Source organism: Actinia tenebrosa, unplaced genomic scaffold (assembly GCF_029948245.1).
Source record: "Actinia tenebrosa isolate PJP-AT-01 unplaced genomic scaffold, QUT_ActTen_1.0 PGA_scaffold12__29_contigs__length_12842862, whole genome shotgun sequence".
Lineage (NCBI taxonomy): Eukaryota > Metazoa > Cnidaria > Anthozoa > Actiniaria > Actiniidae > Actinia > Actinia tenebrosa.
In genome coordinates this window covers 565290-591367 of record NW_028292572.1, presented here as the reverse complement: position 1 = coordinate 591367, position 26078 = coordinate 565290, and the positions used below count along the sequence as shown (strand labels likewise).

The following is a 26078-nucleotide window of genomic DNA, read 5'->3' as shown; positions in this document are numbered from 1 at the left end:
TTCAATTATTGCTATAGTCCATCTTGGTTAGTAGATCTCATTTCAATTTGTTTTTACAGTCTGTGATAAATACCAGGCTAGATTTTGATATGGGCCAATAGGAAGTGTGTAATTATCAATAACCCATAGAAATTACAATAATTATTATTCCCTAATGTATGTACATGTATATAACGTATAATGTAGTAAATAATACTTAAAAATTTATACCAAGATTTTAGCTAACTAATTTTGAAGGAAATGTTTGAGCTAGCTGAGTGGAAGCAGATTGGGTAACTTGTAGCACAAATGAACCTATTTTTAGCCTGGGCAATGTTTTCAATTCTATCCTTATTATACATATAGAGTCTTTTAGTTGTGACGTATTTCTGGGTATGACCCCTCACAGGCAGCCCAAACAAGGTTCCTGTGTATGGTTTATGAGGGAATGTATGGGAGTTATGATGAAGTCATGACAATAAAATATTTCAATCAACAATTTGCCTCAAAACTTGCTGCAGTTGTTTCTTTTACTTTGTTCAGTCTTCTGGAAAAGTTTCAGCGCGATTTGAGGCCGTTTAGTGGGTTTCTCCAAAATCCGCTCCTCTAAAAAAAACCATCAATAAAATCTCAAATCACGCTGAAACTTCGCCAGAACTGTTTATCAACCATACACAGGAACCTTGTTTGGGCTGCCTGTGGACCGCTCATAATAAACCACTAATTAAAAATGAAGGAAAAATGTTCTCAATGATTTAATCTCCACCTGAAACAATATTAGAACTTTGGATAAAAATCCTTGTCATGAATAAAAAGTAACAAAACCAATCATGCATCTATGAATGACATATGGTAGGAAATGGGAAACCATTACACCCAAACTAAAGAGGTATAATGAAATTTGTGGAGTTAATAATACCAGAAACCTGAAGAAAAATCCTTGAGCCTCCTGAGAGGCAATGCACTCACCAACCTTGCTTCTCTATTCCTATAGACCCCAAAAGAATTCCATTCTCCTGATAATTGGAACCTATCGTTTTGTCCCCCAGATTGAGCTGCATTCCAAAGTGCTGTAAGGGGTCTATTCTAAAATCATTTTACCCTACAGTATATGAAGTGCTAAACAGTTTCAGAACTCTTTACCATTGTATTAATTTTGTTTTATTCTGTTAAATAACAATCTAGCTTTCAAAAGCTAAGATACATAGTGCAACTGTTTTTTGCGGCAGTCCAGTGACAGATTAACAACTGTGCCTAGTCATATAAAGGGTCTACAGATAGCAGTCTATTCAACAGATAAAAGTGGAGAAATTGATTGGATAACTACATTGACTTATTCATTGGATAAATCTGTCGGATATACCACTCTATCCTTAAATCTACCGGGCCCTGTTGGGGAACGTCATAATATTTCACCTCATGTCATGTAATGACTGTGCAAGTTCACAACATAATAGCTCTACAGTCTGTCCGAGTTTGTCAATCAAAAACTAACTGAAGTGTGTATCTGCCATTTCCCCCCTCTGTTTGCTGCCATTGACAAATTTTTACAAGTTCTCCATCTCTTCATTCTATCAAACAAAATAAAGAATATATATTTACTACATTGATTCGTTAAGCTGAAGTTATACAAGTGAGACAAAAATCGCAAGGTATGTTACAAGTTGCAAGCTACAGATGTACTTGAAATTTCATAGCTAGTGCTTGAGTGTAAATCCTATGATTGAAGTAATTAATTTGCATAATTACAGTTTCTTAGTAAGAAAGCAGCTCTAAACAAATAAGGAAATATAATTTGGTTGCAATTTTATAATTGGCCAAATTTGGCAAATCTAGAATCATGTTTAAAAAAGACACCAATATACCCTTCTAAAAAATAATTATATGGTACCTTGGAAACTTCTGGCTGCTTTGGCATGTTGTATTTAGCCCTTCGCTTATCTGTTATTCAAACAGTTAAAAATAGTATGAATAATAACTGAAGTTGTAATACTAGAGTGCAAACAATTGAATCCGTGGAACACTATACTAAATAGTACAAAATAGTGCTAGTTAAACAATAGAAAACAATGGAATTTGCATGAAATTGTGCTATTTAGTATTACTAAAGTTTCACGGTTGTATTGTTTGCACTCTAATCCTTTGCAAGACTTAATATAAACAATAATTCTTGAAAACAGAAACACTTGGATCGAGACAGGCAGACAGGAACAAAGAAAGGAGGGAGGTAAAGAAATAAAAATGAGAATGGATAAAAAAAAGGAAATACTCAAAAGAAGTGTTATGAATTAAAGAAGCAAAAAAGAAAAGGAAGGGAGACAGGAGGGAAGAATGAAAGAAGAAAGAAAAAAGATTTTTCCACCATTATTACTTACCAAGTTCCTCAGCATTTTTAAACAAACCATTTATGTACAACCTATGGCAAATAACAACAAGGTGATTATTAAACCATGACTATAGAGTGTGTGCAACCATGTGACTCAAAATCCTTTGAGATATAAATAAAATGAAACAGCCGCCATGTTGGTTGATCTAATAAGAGAAGCTAATGAGGAATGCTTTGTTATCGTCAACCAAGATGGCGGTTATGATGTAACATGCACCTGCTCTAGAGGTTCTATATGGAATGGAAAGGTTACTGGAATGAGATTGTCGGCTCCTTTATTCAACAACACAAGGTTGAGGTAAAATCTACAAGCTGTCAATGGGCATCTCCCAGCTGAGCTGTGAACACAGCGCGCAAAGCATGATTGGACAAAATGACCAGCCCTAAGCTTGAAAGAAGAAAACATGGCAGTAAAGTGAAATTGTTTTTATTCTTCCTTTCCATATTTCTGCTTCTTGTAGGCATGTACACCTACTCGCAAGAACGTTGTCATACGAAAATAGAACTACATTAGTGATTTAGTGGGATAGGAATTATATTAAAAAACAAAAGAAGATTACTGAAGCTGAACTTTTTCTTTTGTCTTTTAATGTATTCCTTTCTCACTAAATTACTAGTGTTCTAACATCGTATGACAACCTTCTTGCAAGTAGGCATGTATATAATTATCATATTTTAGTCAGAAGAAAACAGAAAAATACACAAAAGTTGGGTAAGAAGAACCTTGGAAATAAGGGCCAGCGGCAAAACAGCTAAATGTGCTGTGATTGGCAAAAACAAAATTCACAGCTCAGCTGGTTAGGGTCTGGGGTCTATACCTATAATACTACATCCCCCAACAAGTTTCTTAGATATAACTTGAATTAACAATAATTTAGAAACAATGTTCTCAGGTAGCAAATCTAGCAACATAATAATTATATCCTTGGCTAATCTCTTCAAGTGTTCAAGTTGCTTGCAATGTCTTTATCAGTAAAGTCCTTAACAGTGAATTAATTAAATCTGCTTATTGACTCTTTGGTGTTTTTACTGTACCTCCACTGTGCAGGTACAGCGGAGCAGTTTTTTGATTGGGGGGGCTCAATAGTGACATTGTATGGCAAGGTGGAGGGGCTGAGTTTAGTGAAAATGTATTAAAATTTCACAAAAAGTGGGGTTCTGCCGTCTCTGCTGTGGGCTGTGGATGGGGCTGAGAGGCTGGATATGTTCATATTTCTAAGGCCCTGGCTAAATGAGGAAACATGTTTCCCTAAATGTTTCTTAAGGTGGCAAAACTGTCAGGGAACATTGGGAAACAATGTTTCCATGTGTCTTAAAAACATGAAAGGTTTCTGCCGCACAGCAAAAAAAATTTTTTTTTTGCGTCTTGGAAGCAAAATTTGTTGCACACAGCAATGTTTCACATATGGCTAAACTGGGAAACATCGAGGAAACGTGCGCGAAAAAAACATGTTTCCCCGTTTAGCCATGGCCTAAGCTTACCTATGGGATAATGGCATCTGTGTATTATCAAATATACTGCTTTGCTTTCTCTTAGAAATAACATAGCCATACTTGGCCAAGATCTCAAATACTTTCTGCAAATAAAGACAAATTTGATACATTGTGAGATTTAGCCATGCCCAGACTTTGATCAGCCCAGAGGTTGTTTCAGGGTTGGATCTGTAAGTTAGCCGTGACCTGACTTAGATCAGCCCAGAGGTTGTTTCAGGGTTTGATCTGTAAGTTAGCCGTGACCTGACTTTGATCAGCACAGAGGTTGTTTCAGGGTTGGATCCGTGAGTTAGCCATGACCTGACTGATCAGCCCAGAGGTTGTTTCAGTGCCCTGACTTTGATCTCAATATAAGTTGTATGAGGGGTCAACAGAGGTTTTCTGGTCATTTTATCGCACAAAACCTTCAACACAAACGATTCTTTAAAATGTGAATTTAAATACCGACAGTCTAGCTTCTGAAAGTATACTAGTTATAATATTGTAAGTTGAGCATACCATAGCCTGTTCACGATCTTTATTCACGCTGCAGCATTCAAGAAGTTGCATTAATGCCACGTATCTGAAGAAAAGCACACAAAGAGTTAAGAACCAAAAAACTTTCAATTGGTTTCTTAGAGCATCAGACAACTGTGAAAGTAAAAAATAATAATGGAAGGTGCTGAGACATGCTGAGACATGACTGGGACGGTGTACTAGCATTTTTATTATGAATAATTAGTGACTTATTTCATGTGTTGAGATTGGTTAACAGGAGGTCATCATTTTCGTACCATTCCATGTCATTTCATGGTCAAAACTCTACTCCATTATTATGCAGACACACTAACTTGTACCACTTGAACAAAATTTGAGATAAAATATTTTTTGGCCAATCAGGAGAAGCAAAATTTCTATTGTATAGAGACCTCAGCCAATCACAATCTCAGCCAAGAACATCAAATGTAGTGGTAGTGTGTGCGAGTGAAAAGTGTCTGCAATTAATGCGAAAGCGCTAAATGTAGAATGACTAGTCAGACACAAGTAAAGAGAGTTTTATTTTAAATATTTTTATCACTCACGTTGGGTGGAAATTGTATTCATCAAACATTTCCATTGCTTTCCTAGAGAATAAGAAACCAAGTTTATTTTCAAATAAAATTAATGTCAGTAATAGCTAAACAAGACTGAAGTTCTTTGAGAATATCAAGAGTACACATAATTGGTATAAAATGCCTTAATGGAGAGAGTATGTCGAGTGTTACCCCTGCCCCCCCTCTCCCCCTTGCCTACCCAATCGCACTAGAGAAGTTACTGGTCACGAAAAGTGGAGATTTATACTCAACTCCCTACTAACAGATCTGAGTATAGAACTCTCACAATAAATTAAAAGGTAAAGGCCTTATTTAATGTCAGTGTTCCTTCTGCTGGTAACTGGTCCTCCAAGGAGCTGACAATGCACACTTTACCTTCCCCTCTCTCTCTCTCCACCAGTGTTCTGTCTTAAGAGTATTTAAAGCTAGAGCTACTGTACACAGATTAGAGAGAGGTTGAAAAAGACATGGAGATCCTGAGGATTAAACCATGGACATCTAGTTTGACGACCATGCACTACCTTTGCTACTGCCTCAGCTCTCACTGTATTGAAAGACAGTGATCATTATCAGCACTTTTATTTTTTGATACAAGGTTGTACCTACCAAGCCTGTTTCAGGTGTCCTCCAGCACAGTACTGCCGTACTAATTGACCAATCATATAGGGAGATATTCTGAACAAAGAAAATTTTAGTTCAGTTAAAAGTAGGAAGTTTCTGGGCAAAGCAGTGTTTGCATACAGACTAATTAACCAATCATCACTACAGGAATGCCTGACTAAAAACATGAGCTGTAATAAACTTAACATACCGTAAATCCTCTATTTAGCCCCCGGGGGGCTTAATTATTTCAGGCAAGTTTGAGGGAGGGCTTATTGGAGAGAGGGGGCTTAATTGAGAGGGGGGGCTTATTGATTTAGTCAAAACGCAGTAAGTTGTACGCTGTCATGATGTAATATGATTGTAACTCAGGAATAAAGGGAAGCATTACTATTGACTGTCTTACATAATCTGTAGTGATGTACATGGCATTTTTAAAAGATATGGTGGCCATGTTGGTGGTATTAATAACAACATGGTGGAGATGTCAGAATGATGTAGAATGCAAATGGTAAAAGATATGGTGGCCATGTTGGTAGTATTAATAACAACATGGTGGAGATGTCAGAATGATGTAACATGCAAATGGTAAAAGATATGGTGGCCATGTTGGTGGTATTAATAACAACATGGTGGAGATGTCAGAATGATATAGAATGCAAATGGTAAAAAATATGGTGGCCATGGTGGTGGTATTAATATCAACATGGTGTATATGTCAGAATGATGTAGAATGCAAATGGTAAAAGATATGGTGGCCATGTTGGTGGTATTAATAACAACATGGTGGAGATGTCAGAATGATGTAACATGCAAATGGTAAAAGATATGGTGGCCATGTTGGTGGTATTAATAACAACATGGTGGAGATGTCAGAATGATATAGAATGCAAATGGTAAAAAATATGTTGGCCATGGTGGTGGTATTAATATCAACATGGTGGATATGTCAGAATGATATAGAATGCAAATGGTAAAAGATATGGTGGCCATGTTGGTGGTATTAATGACAATATGGTGGATATGTCAGAATGATGTAACATGCAAATGGTAAAAGATATGGTGGCCATGTTGGTGGTATTAATAACAACATGGTGGAGATATCAGAATGATGTAACATGCAAATGGTAAAAGATATGGTTGTCATGTTGGTGGTATTAATAACAACATGGTGGAGATGTCAGAATGATATAACATGCAAATGGTAAAAGATATGGTGGCCATGTTGGTGGTATTAATAACAACATGGTGGAGATGTCAGAATGATATAACATGAAAATGGTAAAAGATATGGTGGCCATGTTGGTAGTATTAATAACAACATGGTGGAGATGTCAGAATGATGTACTAAATAAATATTGATTGATTGATTGATTGCAAATGAAAAAAATATGTGTAACATCTCTGAGCCGAGCTCCCTGCAGCAGAGTACTGATTCTATGATCATTGTTAGATTTTATTGCAGTTAAAAAACTTATAATAATATAAGTTAGAGTAGCCTACTTACGGTATATTAAATTTTTTCATCCAGAAAAACACATCGGTCATAATTTCTATATACTGCTTGTGATTCTGAAATAATGAAAAATATAAAGGTATAAATATTGGTTTTACATATTAATTAATTTAACTAATAGAAGTGCTTAGATTCTAAATTTTAAAGCAGCCATTTTTCCCCAAAATGGGTGACTATTTACTAACTAACGCCCTCTATTTGAACCAACTCTTTTTAGCAGCCACTAATCAAACCCACAAAGAGGGTATTTGCAGTAATTTATACCTCAAATACAGTATGTCAACCCAATTATTACTTTTCATTGACAATCTGAGTAGACTATTTGCCAAGTACTGTGGCTGCTTAAAAGAGGTTCAATCTACTGTCAGTACTCTGTCATACCTTGGGAGATGTTCTTCTTGCTAAAGCTGAAAATATTCCTCTGCAAGTTTGTTCATTGATTGGTACTCTATAACGCTTCATGTCTGGGATGGATAAAAAAACTGCATTGAAGTAAATAGACTTTTTTTTAAATTCATAAAATATCCCCTTACTTGAGGTCACCCTCATTTCAAATAAAATTACAGATATCGACAGTTGAACTTTGAACACAGACCTTCACTGAAACAAAAGAATTATTCAATCTTATACATAAAATCGAGGTTTAACCCTAGGCAGGATTTTTGAAGCAGAATCAAGACAAGACTAGTGGTAACTGCACTTGACCCCTCTCCTCTGGGGTCTTGAGTTACATTCCTGGATTCCTCATCACCATTGAGGTTTACACAGGGTTTTCTGGTCCCCCTGCAATAATCCCATGATAATGCTAAATTCGATTCAATAGTCCTTTAAGCTTTTTCTCAATCAGTAAAATAATGGTGTGTTTTATGACTAAACTCTCATTTGTACAGCTTTAACATTACCTTGATAAAGTTTTGGAACAAGTCTGGGCATCTTTTCTCTTTCTACCATTCTAAATAGTTCACTGTAGACCCAGCTTTGTGGGATGAGTTTCTGTTGATGAAATGATATACTTAATTTATATTTTCGTCAAATCCAACTAGTGGTCTATCAATGCTGCGTTCTGATTGGATGAGCTACTACTAAGCTATACGTTATAGCCTAATAGTAGCAAAGTGCCACAAGCTTTGAAAATGAAAACATTAACTTGAAATTTAATTCAAAACTTGTTTGCATCTTAGTTTGATGGAAAAGGCAACAACACAGTGTATTGCTGACCGCATACAGTATGTACGTCAGCCATGTCGTGGTGCAAAACAAATTTTCAGAAATGGAAAAATGAGTGGAAAGTTTAACTTACCGCAGGAACAAGCTCCTTGTACATGTGATAGACAATCTCAGCACTTTTCTCTGACTGGGCTAATGTTACTAAAAACGTTGCACTGATGAGAGAAAATGAGATGGAAATGAGAAACAGAAAAAAGTCACTGCTCAAATTTAGTAAGTAATACTGTGATCCTTGAGTACATTGCTCATGAAAATGCACAACGTCAGCATTACTTTGAAATTCCACACAATCTTGAGCAACAGAAAACCTACTTAAAAACTGGAATGTATAGACCCCTTGCACTTGACGTTAAAGGGATTCAGTTCAGAGGAAAAAACAAAAGAATTTCAATCACCAGATAATTGAAAGCCTATTGTTTTGCCCCCCAAATTGAGCTGCATTGAGTTGCAAGGGGTCTATTTAGTAGGGGGAAGAGAGGTTTCATGGTTAATTTGAGCCAGAATCAAGCAATTATTCTAACATACTTACTAGAATAATCCTCTTTTTTGTCCTAGCAGAGTTTTGTCATTGGTCTCTGCCAACGCATAGAGTCTGTGAGCTGCATTAGCATCTTGGCAAAAAAGTGCCTATAAACAGAATGATAAGAACAAATCAAAATTGTGAAGGCTGATTCATAAATCTAGAGAACGATGTCAACTGAAGAAACTACACCAGTCCTATTTCAAAAAATGCTTTTGTCAGAGATTTGAAATCTGAGACTGAAATTAATGAGTTTTGGGCTGTGAGCTGTGAATTTAGATATGAAGGAAGGTCTTAACAATTTATTTAAAAATTAGTACTTCCAACAAGCAATAGCTAAATATGCCACCAGGTTTAGGTTTCAGATCTCCAACCAACATTTTGTTTCGTAGTTAAACTTACTGATCCCATGGCAGTGTTGAAAAATTTGACTGAAAAATGAAAAGAAAGAAAGCGGTGAAGGTTTTTGCGTAAGTGTTTGTTTACTTAATAAACAGCATGCCTAACTTGCATATGAAGTGTTCACATGACTCTATAATTCTTGTGTGAAATCTCTGTTGACTCCAATCTCCTTACTCCCTTCACTTACCATTACAACACATTCTCCCATCTATCTTTTTCCTGACATCACATTAATTTTTAGAACTTTCTTTGCCATTCATTTCGACAACTCATGCCTCCCCTCTCCATTTCTTTCTTGTTCTTCCCTCTCCTTCCCTCCCCTCCCTCCACCACATTGTACATGCACTGTATTCTCCCCCCCCCCCCCCCCCCCCCCGACTCATGGTATGATGATAACAGACCTTTTTTGAGTTGCAAGTTACCACTGTGTTCTTTGATTATCGACTTAATTGCTCAGGCTTAGCCTCATACCAGTGTATAAATATTCACAAAATTAATACTCAACAGCAAGGTAAAGAATGTACAACTTTTACAGTGCTTCTCAATCACACAAGTGAAATCATACAATTTGCCATCGTGACAAAGTAGGTTTTGATGGACATCAATCAATGCATTTCCATTACATTCCATAGACCTGGAAGACATGAATATTCTACACAAGTCGAGGGTAACCCTGAGCAACAAGGAATTCAAATCTGGAGTATTAAAATACATACTATCAGATGAATGCTTCAATCCTGGTAGCTTGTCATATGTTTCCAAGTGGCTGATAATGGCTTGAAGGACACTGTTGTTGGTATTTTGTTTAAGTTTTAAATCTCCCTCATCTTCTGATAAAAAATCAAGATTTAGACCATGGAGTTTAATTGACGCTATTTTGATTTATTAGTTTATCAATTTGTTTGTTTGTTTGTTCAGTTGTTTGTTTGTTTGTTCTTTGTTTATTTATCTAATAACTTCAACCATGTACTACATGAAAGATAAAAGACAATAAACTAGAAAAGGATGATTCATTTGTTTCTTTGTTTTTTCATTTGTTTGTTCATTTGTATGTATGTTTGTTTTTTTGTTTGTTTGTTTGTTTACTTATTTTAATAACTTCCAACTTGTACTAAAATAAAAGACAATAAACTAAAAAAGGGTGTTAAATGTATGGTGAGGGTCACACAACTAAGCAAGACCATTAATTAAGTGTGCCCAAATGGAGATGCTTTTAATGAACTCACCATTTTCATACAGTGCCATGCTCCTGTCTCTGTAGTATTCAGCTCTGAGAACACGACTAAATGTAGCTAAGGATGGCTCTGAAATTGGAAATTACTTATTAACTTGTAATTACATGTACATGAAAGATTGAACAGAATGAATGGATGGATGTTTGGATGGATGAATGGATGGATGGATGGATGGGTGGGTGGGTGGGTGGGTGGATGGATGGATGGATGGATGGATGGATGGATGGATGGATGGATGGACAGTGGATGGATTGAAGGATGGACAGTTGATGGATGGATGGAAAATTGATTGTTGAATGGATAGATAGAAAAAAGAAAGAAGGCAAGGATAGATTGGTGGCTACATGTCGAATGAAAGGATGTAAATCAATTTATTAATCAAATATATATCGTGGCTGTGCTTTCTATACTTTTCATTCTAGTTATAATATTATAATTTGTCTTACCAATTCCTTTACTGCACATATCTCTAAACACTTCAAGAGCCTTGTCAGAACCATTAGGAATAAGAGCACACAGCTTTAAAATCTCATTATAAGTATCTGAGGATGTATAAATTCAATGAATTGTAACTTCTCTTCTTTATTAAGCCTAACTGAATTAAATTATAAATGTCAATGCAGTGGTTCTTTCAGAGTAGACTATAATTGAAGCTTTACTTTTAAACTAAAAATTTGTAGCAAGTCTATTGGCCCAGGCACTCTAGTTATACCTCTTGCTTTCTCCATGCATGAACCATGAAACCACATGATTAGACCTTTGCCGTTGTTTGGATGACCTTATGAAATGGCAGTCCATTCTCACTTAGAGACATCAAACATACAATGTAGAGTGCCACAAGTTTATCAGTTGAGACTGTCACACATTACCCTCTCTAAATGAAGTTAATAATTATTGTCGTAGAAGTGTCTATATTTGATCATTTTATTTGGTTACCACTGACAAGCCCATGGTGCCTTTGGGAGTACAAAGTCAGAATAGATCGTTTTTGAATTTGTACAATACCGCTTTTTTCCTTGATGACTAGACTCGTTTAATGAGCATAAGCCTTGTGTCAGTGTCTAGATATTCACAAATACCAATTTAAAACACTACAAAATAATACGGACCTGTGAAGCCAACGAAGGAAGCTCTGCTAGTAGGGAAGCAACAGAGAACTAAAAACTAGAGTATTCAAAGAACACTTACAGAGATCTGGAAGAACAACAGGTTCTTGCTTCATGTGTTCAATCAAGTTCTAGTGAAAAATGCCAAAACATGAGGGCACAAGTATCAAGACAGCACAACAAATGCTGATGGGAATAAACTGAAGGTTAGTGCAGTGGTAGTGCTAGCATATTCCTGCACTTCCTTACCTCTGGGATCTCAGGTTTGATTCCTGGACCCAACACAATAAATAGACTTTGTCCGAACTCTCCCTTGATTGGATTTTTTTCCCTGGGTTATCTGGTTTTCCTCCCCCTGGCAAAACCTTTTATGCTAAAATCTTTTTAAAATTTTGTTTATGACTTGACGATATGCAGTACAAGAATGAATGCAGTACAAGAATGAAGAATGCACACGAAAAGTAAAAAGACAGAAACAATAATATAAATTATTTACTTTAACACACTGGCACAAAACAAAACTGAAGCCTCACAGGTAGATAATGTTTGAAAAAAAGATGAAATTATGATTCTTAAGCAATGCATCAGGAATTGATGACTTACCAATACAGCACTCCACAATTTTTCTCCATATCCATAAAATACATAGCTTTTGTTGATTAATCCATTGTACGTATAAATAGAAGCTGTAGTGAAATAACAAAAAAGGTGCAAGTTAGACACACAGAAAACACTGACAATTAGAATTAAACAACAAAGCAAAAGTATAAGGTGGCAAGCACTGCAATAAATGGCTCTGTTTCTTACCACTATGTAGACATATAGATTGCAATAAAACACCTGTGATTAGAATTTTTTTGATGTTTGTTCTATCCCTTGTCACAAGCCATGGCTTTTTCAGGGTTCTTCAGTTTTGTACCTTTCTCTTTCTTTTTTGTTTGTTTGTTGTTGTTGTTGTTGTTTTTTACTTTTTTTTATGGCATTTGAAAAAGGAAAATTTAAAGATTATTCACTTCTTTTTTTCCTTCTAAATAACATAAAATTTCAACTTTTGCAATAAGGCAAGTGCATACTTTAGGTGAGGTAAACACAGACAATACATCAAGTGCTCCTGGAATATTTCACGCTATACTTTTGCCTTATGGATTCTAGAACTTCCAGTACCTTGAAAATTCTGTTCTCTCATATCTTCAAATAATTCAAATGCTCTTTCATGATAATTGTGCTAAACAAGGGAATAGATTTGTTTAATTAATTTGACAATGGATATATCATTATATCATTTAGTATTTTCATCTATCCATTCTGCATTTGTAGACCTTATTCCTGGTGTGACAATGTTTTCAGCGTGAGAAATCTCTAGGAGATTCATTTTCTTTTGTTCTTATTCTTTAAAAAAATTTGTGAGTATCCTGAAGGATACGAAAGGAATAACGATGATATCCTGAAGAGTTTCAAAACAATAGCTGTTCATTCCCCTAGAGGCTTGTCACGTTCAAATGGGAAAACATTGTCACACCACGAATAAGGTCTATTCATTTAAACATTCATTCATCCATTTTTTTATTCTGACACGCACTCGCTCAGTCATTCATTCAACCATTCATTCATTTCTTCATCAAAATATCAAATACAATACACCGTTAATAACTCGGCCCCTAGAAAGTTAACTGACAAGATGGCGGCTACATTTGGTGTACATGTACCTAACAAAAGAAACTAATGACAAAGTTATCATTGTCGAAGGTACACCAATAAGGTAGCTGTCACGTCATATGAAACCGATTTACAGTTTCTCATCTCATTCAGTAAATATTTCTGTGATCCTTGAACACACACGGACTTACCTTCAGTAAAGCAAGAATCATAGCATCATAAGATCTTGAGTTTTTGTCTTCCATACTTTTGAATAACTTCTCTGCATAATTATCCATACTGATAGCAAAATTATTACAATATAAGATTAGTTGGGCCATCACTGGGGAATCTAGGGGAAGTAGTGGGAAACAACCCCCCATCCCCTCTTCTGCATAAAACATAAAATGTGCACAAAATACTTCAACTTATAATGAAAAAATGATCCATTACTAACTGTACCTCCATGTCCTCTTGTGCCTCACATTCTCTACCTGAAATGATTATGCAAAAATATAACGATTTTCCTGAACCTTGCCAGTATCGTGGGGTTGAGATTAAGAAAAGGGGGGGAAGGGCAGGGGAATGAATGGTTTGTCGTAATAATTGGTTAATAGTAAGAGAAGTAAATGGAAAGATGAACTGAATGAATGGATGAAAGATAGACAACGTAAAGGGTGGAAGAGTTGATGAATATGAGAGGAATGGAAGAGAGGGAAAGAAAGAAGGAAATAAAAAAGAAAGAGAGAGATGGAATGAAATGAAATGGGAGAGAATCTAGAATGGAGTTTAAAAAAGAAAAAAGGGAACAGGGGTAGTGCGAGAGAAAAAGAGATGACGTAGATGAAAGAGAGAGGGTTTGAAAGTGAAAGGAAGGGAGAAAAAATGGGAAAATAAATGGGAAAGATCTCATGTAAATACATAACAAAAGAGGATATAAGTATTCACCTCTTCCTCATCAGAAGAACTCTCATCGGAAGATTCACTTGAAGAACTCTCCCCTTCTAAGCTGCCACTTTTCTGATAAAATAAACACAGAAGGCTTCTAGTTAAACATTTTTACTAGATAAAATTGAATACAATTATAATTATTGATAACATTATTGATAATCATGATGATGATGAGGGCAATGACGATGACAACAACCATTTTCAATCATTGTAAAGACTCATGATCACCCAACTAATCAAATTTGGTTCCTAAACATTATTATGGTCAGTAGTGACTTTACTGACTTATTGGTTTAAACAACTTCATTAATTCCATATCATAGCATTGCCTTATGCTATGCATAAACCCTACTCTCAATTCGACGCCAATTATTACCTACCACAGTATCTACAGGTTCGGCAGCACTAATAGTACCATAGTAACCAACCAGATCCAACAAATCATTTCTAGTTTGAAGTGAAACAGGGACTCCTGAGAAAATATATTGAATATAAAATCTTTCAGACTAACTTTTAATATAATCAATAAAAAAAACTTCACAATGTAATGGGTTAACTTGAATTCTACAAAAATTAATTTTTGTCCAGGCTCTTAATTTCTAGATCAAATTAGAACTTAGAAGTTGATTTTCTTGGAAGGTGGAAAAACGGAGAACCTGCAGAAAAACCCTTGAAGCACAGGAGAGAACCATCAAACAACTCTACTCACATACAAAGAGTACAAGAAACAAACCCGGGTTGCATTGGTGAGAGGCAAGCGCTCTCAGCACTATGCACCTTTTTTTTTAATTGTTTCTTTGGTGGGCTACCTGTGGTGGGTTACTCTCTTTTTTTTTACCAACCCCCCTCATTTATTACACAGGGATCCTAAGCACAACAAAGTAATAAAAGAACAGAGACTCCTGTGAATACTGTAGTGTAAGTGTGCTTTGTTTATAGCTTACCATCTTTAAGGAGCTTTTCATAACCAGTGATTGCTTCTTGTGGCTTCATTTCTGCAATGATGTCTACAACAGAGAAAAAAGTTTTTGTCTATCCATTTACTCAGCAGTACACTTACCGTTTGCTCCCTACCCCCCTACTCCCCTACCCCCAATAACCAACTTCCTAAAGCCTTGCCTTTCATCCAAGCTCTCTCGCTTCCTCCCTTTTTCCCTATTTCCTTCCTTCATTCTTGTACTGTAATTTCCATACATGTATACATATCAATCAATCTTTATTTACATGTAGTACCATATTTGCAATAAAATGAAGAAATAAACATGTGTGTGTGTTGTGTGCAGTTATAAAGCATGGGGAGATTGGCAGAACATGAGAGAAGTGTAAGAAGGAGAAGCACAACATGTCGTGGAGTGCTTCTTCACACTTCTGGATCGTCTGCCAATCTCCAAGTGCTTTAAAACTCTGTTTAGCACAGCAAGCAAGTTTTTTATTATTTTCGTTTATAAAATACAAATGACAACCATTATTTTACATGCGAATGATGCAATAAAAGTGTGTGTGTATACTGTGTGCTCTCATAAAGCATGTGCTACCAGTCAATCACAAAACAAGATTTATAACAGCTATTATAAATATATCAGTTTATAACAGAATTCATAACAGACACTATATCACACGAACTAGACAGAGGTTGGTACTAACCAGTGTAGTAGCCATAGGATAAATGAGACAGTTGAAAAAAATATATACCTGTATTCATGACATGATAAAAAATACCTTTTAGATCCTGTTCTGTTTCTATTGCTCCACCCTGGTTCATATCTGGCCAGTCCTACAAATGTCAGACACACACCTGTTATATTACAGTGTAATAAGTTTCTTATGTTGTTGGTTTGTAATTCCTTATGCAAACAGACTTCGGCATGGTGTTAGTAAAAGTACCATGATTGATAGTGAACGTAATATGGTATTGAAAGTAATGGTAGCGAAAGTACTGTAATAATTCATACAGTTTAATCGTATATTAAGTCGGGTTTTTTTTTCAGAAGAAAGGCTTTTTAATTCAAATGAAATTTTCATCTTTGTTAGGCACATGCATCCTTTTTTTCAAATTTATCTTATTTGATTAATTTTTATTAAGTTATATATATTCAGAAATACATTGCCTCTACTGCTCTAGGGCACTACCAATGATTTGGATTTGATGCATCGTTAACTGGTCACAGTAAAAATTTCCAAGCATTTTCTATTATCTACAGTGTCAAAACGAAACCTTCTCGTATATTTTCACTCTTCCATCTCTGACAGTCATAATGTGAAAAGAGTTGCTTGTTGTTTCTCTGTGTGCTTCGTGCTGTGTTTTCTCTGGGTTCTCCAGTTTACCTCCCACCACAAATAAAATCAACTTCTAAATTCTAATTGCAATTCAATGAATAAAGATCCACTCTGTGGAACTATTATGCCATTCTTACAGTACCACTTTTTTCACTGCTACGTGCCGATCAAGACAACAGTCGTAACAGAAAAATAGGGCAATACACTGCCGCCAATCAGAGAACATACTATAAAGGTACCAACAAATTTATTTGATTTACGGAAGTGTATTGCTCAATTTCCCTGTTGCGGCTGCTGTCTCGGTCAGCGCAAAGCAACGAAAAGAGTGGTAAAAACAAGTAAAAAGAATTAATGAGCTTGGCATTTATTGAACACAACTCTTAACTCACAAATACTTACTGGTTCAGCCTTTCTCATGGGAAACAACTGTGGATATTTGTGCAGGATAAAGTCTGCTGCTTTGAACCCTGAAGTTCGGGCTATTTTACATTCTTCCTATACAACAAATAAAACCAGCATCATTAGTAAGTGATATACGATATGAGTAGTGGATCTGTATATAAGTGATATTGACAATCAATCAATCAATCAATCAACAAACCTTATTTAAAGAGGGTGATGTATTAACCCAGTGAGTTATCTAACTTTTGGCCTTCACTTTGAGGTTTCGATAGAAAGTGTTCTTACATCAATGTAACAATATCAATATCTTACCCTTTTCCTTGGCGACTTGAGGTATAGACCAAAATCTTCAAAAAGTTCTCTAGGTGGTGCTAGTGCTGTCTAGGTTTCCAAACAGGGGAAAAAATCAGTCATAAACATAAACATGAGCAGCATAACCTAAAGGCGTTTCTTAAATTTGCCTTGGACATGAAGGAGCCCCTCAGGGAGAATTGCATATGCAGACCCCATGGCAAGTCCTGCTAGGCTTGATGTAGTATGTGAGTAAGAGTTGCTTGTTGGTTCTCTCCTGTGCTTTGAGGGTTTTTCTCTGGGTTCTCCAATTTTCCTCCCTCCATAAAAACCAACTTCTAAATTCCAAATTGAAATCCCATGGATGAAGAGCTACTAGACTGTCAAATCCACTGTTACTTCACGTTAAATGTCTACTCCTGAATGAATAAATTTTGGCTTGATCAATTTTTGGCTTGCATGACCACCCATAACTCATATTAATACCAAAATGTGTACCTATCCCCAAGATTGAATTGAGAGTTGTACCTAGAAAATGCATTTATGCTTTCAGAGATTGAAAACCGTGCATCGTGGTCTATCTTGGGTGCAAACATCTCTTCTTCATCATGTTGTGATATGGAACTTATGTGTTGTGGTCTCCACACAAGCTAGACCACAATGTACCATGTTTTTCAAACTAAAAAAAAGTGCAACGAGCTCAAGGCAATTATCTACTGCTAATGAGCTTTGGTCAGGTTAAATTGGCATGGTCACCCTGTGCTTTTGGCTTGACTTTGAGTCACTGATAGTAGTCTTACTTACTGGTTGTACTGTGCCGGCCAAGACTTTTAGTACTGTTAAAGGGTCCCTAAAGATAAAATAACGGGCAAAGAAATGGTGTTAAATTTAATCAACAAATCACTAATTAGAATATTCAAATTATTCATTTTGTAAAATAGTTGCACATTTCCATGGACTTTCCTGGTAAAAAAATTATTGCTATTCACCATCTGCAAGTACAGCAGTGGTGCAGCTCAATGAGGGTAGCACTGGGAGTAATAAGAAGGCATATCTGCAGCGGCCAACACTTATGCAATACTGCAAGTATAGCAATTGGCGCAGCTTTATGGGAAGCAATGAGAAGGTGCTTTTGGCAGCAGCTATTACAGCCCATATGAACCCGGGGCACAGCTCTAACTAATTTAAAGTAGTTAGGGTCGATTGAGAGAGAGAGAGGAAAACCAAAGAGCGCAAAGACCCTTGGAGTTAGAAAAAAACAGCCAGCGCCACTCTCACATTGGGCAACTAGGTTTTAAAGCCTTAAACTCAAAAGATATGAGACAAGCATTTTACCACCACCCCAACATACTACTGTAGGCCTGTGCTTATTCACTTGCAATGATTAATGATTTGTCATGATATTTTTTACCTTTTTGTTGATTTCTCTCCATCTGAACGGAAAAATCAAAATGAAAAACATTATGAGAAATAGACAATGAGTAGCTGCCAATCAGAATGATGGCATCCAACAAGCAACTAAATGTAGCTTGTTTATACTACAAATTAATTATATATTTTATATCATTATCATCATCCTTCTCATTATCTGACCTTCATTATAAACATCATTAGCTTTATGAGCTAATGTCATTGCCACTACCATGGTCATCATCATATTATTATTATTATCATTGTAAATATCGTTTATAGTTAACCTTATGTGTGTGTCTGTGGGTAAGCTTTTTTAAGTAACAAAATAATGAGAAGTACTGTGGCTGTGTTTTCACTAGGGCAATTTAAACTAGCTTAAATACAACACCGGAAGTAAGGCAAAGTTAAACTACCTAGCAAAATGGCTTTTTTTTTCTTTTTTCTTTTTTTTTCTTCTTTTTTTTAAAGTTGTCCTACCAAATAAATTGGCCAAAGACAGTGTTATTCTTGAAAGGTAGGCGTCGGATTAAAACACCTCCAGGGATTTTTATGCAAGTTAACATTTATAGTGAAAACACAACCTGTAACTGCATGTTGAAACCTTTGCTTTGAATATTTCGGCTATTACCTTCAGTTACGTTTTGCTCGTCACTTGCATACATCTTAGAGTTTGTAGCAACACACCTATATTAAATTAATTCCAATGATAATAAATTTTGAGACAATACTGGGATGATAAAAATGCCTCAATTGTGCTAATTCTATTCAGCATAGCTGGTCTAAACACACCACCCCCTCCCCCCAACTACATTTTTTACACCGAAAAAAACACTGGGCTGATAGCTCTGGTGGATTAATTAATTTTAGGCCTTCTGAGCCAACCCCAACTTTCTTTGTTCAGACCAGAGGTTGTTACAAAGTATCGATATTTGAAGGTTCCTGAGTTGGTACGGCCTCACGTGTACAAAACTGTATTGGCTTTGAATGCACGTGTCTACCAAAAGGTACCAAATATCTTCATTCTAACTGCACCTACAAACTCCTTATAACCTAAAGAAGTCCAGTAAAAGCAAATATTACTTAATGGCTGCAAAAGAAACTCGAAATCCATAGAGTCTTCTTGTCAATCTTGCAGCAGCACTCAAGGCCGCCATCTTGGATTTGAGCCCACGAGGCGACCACTGACCCATAACAGTCCTTCTCTGCTTTGGTTTGGAACGCCTGCTCAAAACGTGTTTTCTGATAATATTTCAGTTTTTAGCGCCAAAGATATCCATGAAGATGGTGTTAATGGAGGTTTGCGTAGATTCTGTTGAATCTGCCATGAATGCAGAAAAGGGTGGTAAGTTTTACGTTCTTAGAGGATATTTTTGAGGAAAATATCACACGACTGTTCAGTATCGTTCCACTTTATGAATTCTAAATGAATGGATTCAAATGGATTTTTTTGTGGCTATTCGTACGGTAGCCGTACGCCGACTCGTATTTGCTATTCGTGCGGCAGTGGGACGTATAAAAACAGCGTATAAAAACCTCATTCCGACGAAGGTCTTTTAACACCCAAACATCTGAACAGTTGCTAACCGGTGTCGGACAAATGCAGACCGCAGACTGCAGACCGCAGACTGCAGACCGCAGACTGCAGACCGCAGACTGCAGACCGCAGACTGCAGACCGCAGACTGCAGACCGCAGACTGCAGACTGCAGACTAGATATATTTGATAATAATTATCGTTTTGAATTTGTATCAATTTGTATTGTATTTTTTTCCCCTTACAAACCTATTATATGGCAAATTATATAATAAAAATATAAAAGTATATAAAGGTACCGAACTATTTGTGTGATTGAACACTGTCGCCACTGTTGTCTCGTTCATTACTTGGATTTGCCTGGCAAAATGGCTTGTGGATTTACTTAATTCAGGTAATGGGTCTGGTTTATGTTTGATCTGTTACTTTGTCAGCTGTTATTTGATATACTAGCGTAGTGACAACGCTCTCGGTAGCTCTGACGGCTGTGAGTTTTACTACGGTTGTAAGTTCAGTTACACATTAGACACCACCAATACCTTTGGATCGAGTTAATCACACGTATTTTTTTGTAATGGATTTACTGAATTAAGTAAATCCACAAGCCATTTTGCCAGGCAAATCCAAGTATAGAAAATAATCACCAAGACTATGAACATGTACTATATAAAGGTGTATACTTAGGAAAAGCAAAGAGATAGTATATTGCTTTTCGTTGACAATTCGTACGGTCAATTACAATAATTATTATCTTTCTTAATGACATGACCTTTATAAGGTCAATTGAACTCAAATTTATATGGTAAAACAAATCATACCACACAAACCAGACCCATTACCTGCATACAAGCACCGGAAGTCACCACATAACAATGGCTAAATCATAAGCCATATCGCCAGGCAAAGAAGAAAATATATAAACATCTTTACTAGTATATAGAACATGATATAATGAACATGTATTTTAGAGATGTATACTTACGACTATTTTCATTGTAACGCGCTGAACGAGACAACAGTGGCGACAGTGTTCAATCACACAAATAGTTCGGTATCTTTATATACTTTTATATTTTTATTATATAATTTGCCATATAATAGGTTTGTAAGGGGGGGAAAATACAATACAAATTGATACAAATTCAAAACGATAATTATTATCAAATATATCTAGTCTGCAGTCTGCAGTCTGCGGTCTGCGGTCTGCAGTCTGTGGTCTGCGTTTGTCCGACACCAGTTACCAACTATTTTACTCTTTGTTTAAGTTTCTTTTTATTTCGTGTTGTATATATTCAGAACACCTATAATTTAGAAAAAAAGTTTTAATGGTTCCTGCCCACCCATGTATCCCACCAGCATGAAGTGATTTCTCGTGGAATAACAATTAGCCTCACATAACAAGAGTGGATCGATGAGCAACCTCAGTGATTTGCACAGTGTAGATTACTTTTCACTCCAAGAGCTACCCTATTTTCAACTCATTTTTAAACTGACAGTGTAAAGTGTAAAGTGTACAGTAGAACAAAACACTAATCAGCATGTATAATAAAATAAATTTAAATAAGAAATATATATAATTTTTATTTATACACAGTAGGCATTAAAGCTAAGAGCTTGTGGGGCCGTGTATCCTCCATACACAATCCCTACTACATTTGAATATTTTATACACACAACTCTCAACTCACATGTTGATTTTTACGGAGGGAGGAAACCGGAGAACCCAGAGAAAACCCTCGTAGCATAGGAGAGAACAACACATCAAACTCAATTCACATGTGGGGACCGCAGGGCTCGAACCAGTGACCCGTTGGGCTCACAGCGGTGAAAGACTACTTGTTAGCCACAAACACCACCCATGCTACCCAATCTGTACATATAATCTGAGTTTCTACATGCAGGTGCCCAAAGACTGGAGTTGTGTGGTAATTTGATGGAAGGTGGTACCACTCCCACCCCAGGTAAAATACAGAGAGTGATAATTATTTTCCTGCTAGCAGAGTCTCTCTTCTCTTTCTCTCCCTTCTTTCAGGCGGGAGGAAGGAGACTCTGCCAATGTAGAGTTTTAAAACTATTACCTTACCTTTGCCTTGCCTTTAACCGATTGCATGTAGTGCGCATGAGCAATTGTAACACACTGTGGTGCCAAACATTGTTTGATGAGAACGGCTGTCAAAACCATGACAACATTGCTAAGTTCAGCCATGCATGAGCGACAGAAATAACGTCCTACATCGGCAGAGTCTATTTTTCACTCTCAACCAAAACAAAAGGAAAATAGGCTCTGCTAGCAGGGAAAATAATTATATTATTGAACAAAAGTCTAGTGTAATTAATTACCACTTGGCAATTATTTGTCAGGTCACACTGTACTTTGATTTTGGCTGGTCAAACATGCCTGTGGTTAAAATAAATAAATAAATATCTAAATAAAAGTCTAGTCGTTCTAGCACTTTCGCACTAATTAGGGACACTTTTCGCTCACATGCACTACCACTTCATTCAATATTGTATGATTTTTACGGAGTGAGGAAACCAGAGAGCCCAGAGGAAACCCTCGTAGCATAGGAGAGAACAACATATCAAACAAACTCAATTCACATGTGGTAACCGCAGGGCTCGAACCAGCAACCCAATCCACTGGACTCACAGATGTGAAAAATGACAAGTAAGCCACAAACACCATCCATGCTACCCATGCAAATAAACTGTTTATTAACAACAAAAACTATTTTCAGTTTTTTACAAGAGCCTATGACTAATCAGAGTACAGCTATAGTGCATATATCATTTTAGCATATTGTTGGGTTTTCAAGAGGGAGCAAGTAACTTAATTACTTGGGGGAATAAGGCCCTTGAATCAAGCAAGTGACCTTAAAAAAACTCTTTTTAAGTGTGATTCTAGTTCAAGGAATTGAACCCAAGACCCCCCTCCCATGAAAACAATCATTGGTCAGTTTCTTAGTGTATGGCCTCTTTTTATTCAGGAATGCTTGCAGTTATTAAACAAAATGTTTCAATACCAGTGTTTGTCATGATAAGACCCAGGGGAGGAGACTATCTTTACTCACAGCAAGAGTTCAATGTGATGAAAGAGGATTTAAAATGCTTGAAAAAACATGGAGCTGATGGAATTGTCTTTGGAATCCTCAATGAGTGAGTATATATATTTTTAAAGTTTTATGTATACTTATTTCAAATTTGCTTCATTTTTCCTTTATGATTCTATGAAACATGGCTAAAAAGGTTCCTAGTCTACTTTTGTATGCTCTTGTATCGCTGCTACCAAGGGTGGTCCGCGTATTTACAACGTGTTTTTATTTTTCAAGTTGAGCATTCTTAACTTTACCTTTGGTATTTCCAGGTGATCTCTCGCATCAAAGCGCGCAAAGGATTTTTTGTCAAAGCGAACAGTTTCTTATACCCAGTTTCCTATTTCATAATATCTCACGGTAATCAAAATTAACACAACAACATTAACGTTCATTTTGCTTATTTTTATTACATTTATGCTTTGTTTTCATATTTTTTATTGCTGATAGTTCAAGAGGGAGCTTTTGTGGTCCATGTAACAGGATTTTTCGATGCAAAGTTATATTTCAGGACGTATTTTGAGAAAGTTAACTCGAGATATGACTCCATTTTGAAATTCAACATGGAACTTTTGGCGATACAACAAAAATGCTTCTGATTGGTTAATAGTAACCGGAAGTGCGTGCGTAAGATCACCTGGTTGTCATACACTGATTAGAGGCTAACCCTGCGTTTTACACTATTATGAGCCACAGCGGTAATTTGGAACTCGACAAAGGTCTATTGCATAAAGAAGGTTAAGGCCTTTTGCGACTCATGGCGCTGCGACAGCTAATGATTATGACATTACTGTTAACTTTTCCAAAGCTCCACCTTTATATCTAAGTTTAATCTTAAGCTTAGATCCTAGAGGTTGCTAGTTCTTATATACTCTCGCTAGGGAAAAGTTCAAGATAATAGAGAGTTTTAGATTGACTTTTTTCCCTCCCCGCAAACGGCAAACGTGACCACGTTTTCATAGTTTTCCTTTATTTTACTTTACCTTTTACAAACCTTCTCACCAAGCGCAAATACTCTTTTGTTTTTCTACTACTGGACTTTGTTGCGATTCTTTTTCAGTAATTTAAAAAAATTTTTTTACTGGTCAACTGACGTTTCAGGTTTGCCGTGAACGTAAATCTAAAACTCTCTATTAGAGAGTTTTAGATTTACGTTCACGGCAAACGTGAAACGTCAGTTGACCAGTAAAAAATTCAAATTCTTTTAAATTACGAGTCATTTGGGTCAATACAATGAAATGTATAGAAACTGACCCAAATGTAACAAGTGTCTGAAGGCAATAGAGTGTAACCCCGATATCTGCTATTAGAGCCTCGGTCTGTTGTGTGGGAGGTCGTGTTTACAGCCCCGGCCGGACCAACACTCAGGATCTTGAAATGATTGAGAAGTAGAAGGTGCTGCCTTTGTAATTACATCTGCAAATGGTTAGACCTTCACGTGGCTCGGGGTCCATAATGGCACCTAAATCGTTTTACAAACTGTAATATAATTTACTGGTTTCTTTTTCTCAGAAAAGGTCAAATTGATGTTTCAAGAAATAAAGAATTACTAGGTAAGTGATCCCAGTTTTGACTCTTATCCAAGTTATGTAAGGTTTTACGAGTGAGGCTTTACATCAAAATGATTAAGGTGTCTGTGACGTCATAGCTACCATGTTGGTCGTGCAATGTGGTCTGGCAATGCCGTGAGCTTGGTGTGACTTTGTCCGCGCCTTGTTTCTTGCGTGTTCCGGGTATCTGATTGGTTTGAGAGTAAATTACAAGGCAATGTGATTGGTCTGATGTACCCCTTGCCGTTTCACGACTGTGTTCGTGCTGTGATCTCTTCACAGTCATACGAAAACTGTTTTATGTCAACATGGAAGTTTACCTTAAAGTCCGACTTGGAATTACGAAATTACGTACACCGTGTACGAAGAGAGCCCCTAAGGACAAGGGTGAGCCGGCGGTTTGGGTGAAATCGCTGGCTCATTTGCTTGGTATAAAAAAATGCCTACGCTAAGGAAATGTGTTACGGAACTTTTAGACTTGCTCCAGGTCGATGCCCCCCAGGAATACAAGAGGTGAACACTTTTTACGAAAGGTCAGCCAGATCCCAAAATTCAATACACTTATTATTGTTATTATTTCCGCAGAACTATCAAGACCTCTTCCTGTTACTTTCCATAGAGGTAATTTAGGCTGAAATACTACTTCATCCTAATGATTATTGCACGAACACCCTCCAATCATCATGCATTTAAAAGAGGCTTAGGATGTTAATGCGTTGTTTTTAAATTCAAACCAGCTCATGCGTTCCTATCAAGGTTCAAAGATTCAGTATATTATTCGAAGGTTGATTTCCATCTTGCTTTAAAACTTACAATAATGAAATTAATGTCGTAAATTTCAATCCCGGTCTTTACCTCAAAACATCAAAATTGTGAAAGAACTTTTTGAACAAAACATCACACGTCACAGATCAGTTTATAAGTAGCTACAATAGCGCAGCGCAGCCGTGACTTCATAAAAACGAAGACAAAGGGGAAATTCGGACAAACAAACTTACAAGTTTACTTTCAGCAGATAATTTTCACAGCCGATCGCAGTTGATCTTAGTTTACATGAGTTATTATTGTAACTTTAAGTAAAAATAATAAAATCGGTTCGTATAATCCTCGTAGCGGTTAAACAGAATGCAAAGTTTGTCCGAATCTTTAAGCTATTTTTAGAATCAGTGCGCTGCGCTATTGTAGAAATAATTTTGGCTTTGCACGGATCCGTGAAGAACTAATTATACTTTGAATCCCTTCCCAGAATTCAAATTCCCAATGTTAGTTTCATTAATGCAAGCTTCAAAGCAAGATGGAAATCAGGCTTTGAATAATAAACTGAATATTCGAACCTTGACAAGAATGCATGAGTTGGTTTGACTGTAAATGAGATCAAGCAGTGGCTTTCCACAGA

At 36.5% G+C, this 26078-nt stretch overlaps 2 protein-coding genes across 6 annotated transcripts in view; one reads left to right on the top strand and one right to left on the bottom strand.

Annotated features, from left to right (window-relative positions):
- Positions 1–1124: 1124 nt before the first annotated feature.
- On the bottom strand, positions 1125–19734 carry LOC116302042 (small ribosomal subunit protein mS39). 2 transcript variants are annotated; one of them, XM_089028249.1, is made up of 31 exons: positions 19588–19734; positions 19136–19191; positions 18506–18527; positions 17899–17944; positions 17116–17184; positions 16801–16896; positions 15844–15898; positions 15069–15131; positions 14505–14596; positions 14122–14193; positions 13636–13667; positions 13386–13473; positions 12703–12763; positions 12142–12224; positions 11621–11669; positions 10879–10974; positions 10424–10501; positions 9914–10027; positions 9198–9226; positions 8805–8902; positions 8349–8430; positions 7951–8041; positions 7430–7512; positions 7040–7104; positions 5539–5607; positions 4921–4962; positions 4358–4421; positions 3848–3942; positions 2355–2395; positions 1871–1920; positions 1125–1550 (listed from the first exon to the last, which is right to left on the bottom strand). In XM_089028249.1, exons 1-31 carry the CDS (start codon positions 19695–19697, stop codon positions 1527–1529), a joined length of 2115 nt encoding a protein of 704 aa, XP_088884375.1. In that variant the 5' UTR covers positions 19698–19734; the 3' UTR covers positions 1125–1526. The 2 variants fall into 2 exon arrangements, with proteins under 2 accessions (XP_088884375.1, XP_088884376.1); XM_089028250.1 differs by having other exon boundaries at positions 9914–10024.
- A 5-nt stretch (positions 19735–19739) lies between these two features.
- LOC116302039 (copper homeostasis protein cutC homolog) overlaps positions 19740–26078 on the top strand; it is a 46696-nt gene continuing 40357 nt past the window's right edge. For all 4 annotated transcript variants that reach the window (XR_004197810.2, XR_004197809.1, XM_031711232.1 and 1 more), the window contains exons 1-5: positions 19740–19849; positions 21942–22001; positions 23028–23196; positions 24645–24685; positions 25268–25303. Coding sequence is in view for 2 of the 4 variants with exons in the window: in XM_031711232.1 (XP_031567092.1) it covers positions 19783–19849; positions 21942–22001; positions 23028–23196; positions 24645–24685; positions 25268–25303 (373 nt within the window). In the remaining 2 variants the exon portion in view is untranslated. The remainder of the gene's footprint in view (positions 19850–21941; positions 22002–23027; positions 23197–24644; positions 24686–25267; positions 25304–26078) is intronic.

What these genes read in the sequence shown, in the direction of transcription:
- LOC116302042 (XM_089028249.1), bottom strand. Translation starts at nt 19,697, where the DNA reads ATGGGTCAGTGGTCGCCTCGTGGGCTCAAATCCAAGATGGCGGCCTTG. An exon ending in TGTTGTTCTTCCAGATCTCT is followed by an intron (nt 10,975 to 11,620) that starts GTAAGTGTTCTT and finishes ATACATCCTCAG; the next exon opens with ATACTTATAATGAGATTTTA. An exon ending in ATTGAAGCATTCATCTGATA is followed by an intron (nt 9,227 to 9,913) that starts GTATGTATTTTA and finishes TTCATTTTTCAG; the next exon opens with TCAAATTTTTCAACACTGCC.